The sequence below is a fragment of the Sprattus sprattus genome (assembly GCF_963457725.1).
Source record: "Sprattus sprattus genome assembly, chromosome: 1".
Classification (NCBI taxonomy): Eukaryota; Metazoa; Chordata; class Actinopteri; order Clupeiformes; family Clupeidae; genus Sprattus; species Sprattus sprattus.
In genome coordinates, this window is record NC_137920.1 from 72029710 (window position 1) to 72032209 (window position 2500).

General features: G+C 45.6%; 1 protein-coding gene across 5 annotated transcripts in view; it reads right to left on the reverse strand.

Moving 5' to 3' along the window:
* The window catches only part of mark2a (MAP/microtubule affinity-regulating kinase 2a), a 40099-nt gene that overhangs the window by 1917 nt on the left and 35682 nt on the right, over positions 1-2500 (reverse strand). For 2 of the 5 annotated variants that reach the window (XM_080853569.1, XM_080853567.1), the window contains 2 exons: positions 1130-1168; positions 1-127 (listed from right to left, as the gene is read on the reverse strand). The exon at positions 1-127 is cut by the window's left edge and continues 1917 nt beyond it. In XM_080853569.1, the coding sequence (XP_080709695.1) occupies positions 1-127; positions 1130-1168 (166 nt within the window). The other 3 variants (XM_080853570.1, XM_080853571.1, XM_080853568.1) reach the window with 2 other exon arrangements.

The window sequence follows — 2500 nt, forward strand, 5'->3', positions numbered from 1 at the left end:
CTTGTCCTGCCGCATAGTCGACAGCCCGGAGCCAGGCGTGGGCGACAGCGTGTCCCGGTTCTCATCGCCCGCCGAGCCCAAGGTGCCACCCTTCTCGATCTTATCCGCAGTATTGGGCAGCATGGGTCTGTGGGAGTCAGGGAAAGAGAGAGAGAGAATGACAGAGGGAGAGAAATGGTATGAATGAGAGAGAGAGATAGAGAGAAAGAAAGCAAAGGAAAGAGAGAGAGAGAGAGAGAGAAAAAAAGCAAAGGAAAGAGAGAGAGAGAGAGAGAGAGAGAGAGAAAAGCAAAGGAAAGAGAGAGAGAATGACAGAGGGAGAGAAATGGTATGAATGAGAGAGAGAGAGAGAGGGAGAAAGAAAGCAAAGGAAAGAGAGAGAGAGAGAGAGAAAAAAAGCAAAGGAAAGAGAGAGAGAGAAAAAAAAAAGATATGTGTGAGCATCATGTCTTCCAGATAAACATGGTGGTCAGGAGGGAGGACGAAAGATCAGAGATGACCTCCCAGAGAGGCTGAGAGAAGGCTTCGGACTTCAGGCTCCAGTAAAGAACTGAGCTGAGGCTGATGCTTCATGTTTGGTCAGTGAAAGACTACACTGTTCACTGCCTATGCCCAAAGCCTTCTCTTTCCCTCTCTCTCCTTCTCACACACCCACACACACACACACACACACACACCCACACACACACTTCAAATAAACACAAATCTCACAATGAACATGTAACACAAATGCATCGTGAATATAACAGTGCCCGTCTTTACAATGCAAATCTACAATGCAGTCAAATGTCAACGGCTCCTCATGTGCCACTAAAAAAGTGTGTGTGAGTGTAAGCTGCTTGTGCAGCATAATGATTGTGTGCACATTAGTAAGTCATAACAAACTGATTTGTGAGTGTGTGTGCATGTAACGCTCCCTGTATTAGGCTGCCTTTTTTATCTTACAGGACAAGGAGCAGGTATGTCATCAGTTAAAAATTGTATTAATTAAAAGCCTCTTAAAACGCTTAATCATCCTGACCAATCAGCACATCCTACATGTGTGGTGTCTACTGATTACATGATTGGCTGGTTCAATCACTGCTGGTGTTTTATTGGTTGTGTTTATTAGTGGGTGGGTTTTTCTCACCTGCAGGCCTCATCACGCCCCTCGCCCTCATAGGGGTTCCTCAAAGAAAACCAGTACAAGTTTAGTACTCTCATTGAATTGTCTTCATACCTTATACTGCTCAGTCTAGTTAGTCATTCTCACCACCAGCGCCACAGCAACACCAAAAAGATTCCATTACCAGTTCTAGAATGTGTGGGTGTGTTTGGTTCTAAACATTCCATTGGAAGTTGTAGAATGTTGGTGTGTTCTATAGTTCTCAGCAGCTGTTAAACACAAGGACTGCCAAAACTCATATTGTGCGGATATCAATATACCATAATACCTGGTGTTGACTATGTGTAACAAATTACTCACTTGATGTCACTTAAGAGTTAAAACATACTTTAAGTCAACTGTGAAGTCAGACTGGAGTTTTAAAGCTCCCTAAAACATGCACTCAATCGGATAGGATCATTCTGAATGTTGTGTATTGGTGTGTGTTGATTTGGCTGTCTGAAACTGAGAATGGAAGAGTTAGACTCCCTGTGCCCAATCCCACTGGGTTAATTCCCCTCCACCAGCATGAACAAAAAAAAAAACAGAACAGAATAATATGTGGTATTTATAATATGCAAAATATCTCCCCCAAAAACCTGCCTCTCCTCTCCACCAGGAGTGCGTAGTACACTTTACACATACACATACACACACTTTCATTCCCTCACACTCACATTCTCTCTCTCACACACACACACACGCACACAAAGGTAAGGAAACCAAACGGGTCCACCGCAGCCCCTTTTCGTTACAAGCCTGACTACAGAGGCTCAATACTTCATGATGCTTACAGGATTCTCCTCCACAACCTACAAGTGTGAACCTGAATCCATAACTGTCCAGTTGCACTTTGCAAGGCACCTCTAGTAATCACACATCATTCAGAACTGGCCACAGTTAAGCTACTCCCTATGCAATATGCAACTTCGCCACCAGGGGTCGCCTATGCAGCTCACTGTATGGACCTGAATGATCCATTCATATGATCCTCTACTGAGTGGATGGCAGACGACTAAGACCCAGATCTGGGCCAAAACTGGGCCAACACTGCTGCAGATTCAGCTGCTACCACTGGTGGAGAGTAAACAGGCAGCAACTGCAGAGAAGAGAATATCTAGTAGCCACTGGATGGCATTAGCCTGGCCTAACAGAGAGGGGGGATGGCTAGCATAAGCCTGGTCTAAGAGAGAAGGGGGGATGGCTAGCATCAGCCTGGTCTAAGAGAGAAGGGGGGATGGCTAGCATAAGCCTGGTCTAAGAGAGAAGGGGGGATGGCTAGCATCAGCCTGGTCTAAGAGAGAAGGGGGGATGGCTAGCATAAGCCTGGTCTAAGAGAGAAGGGGGGATGGCTAG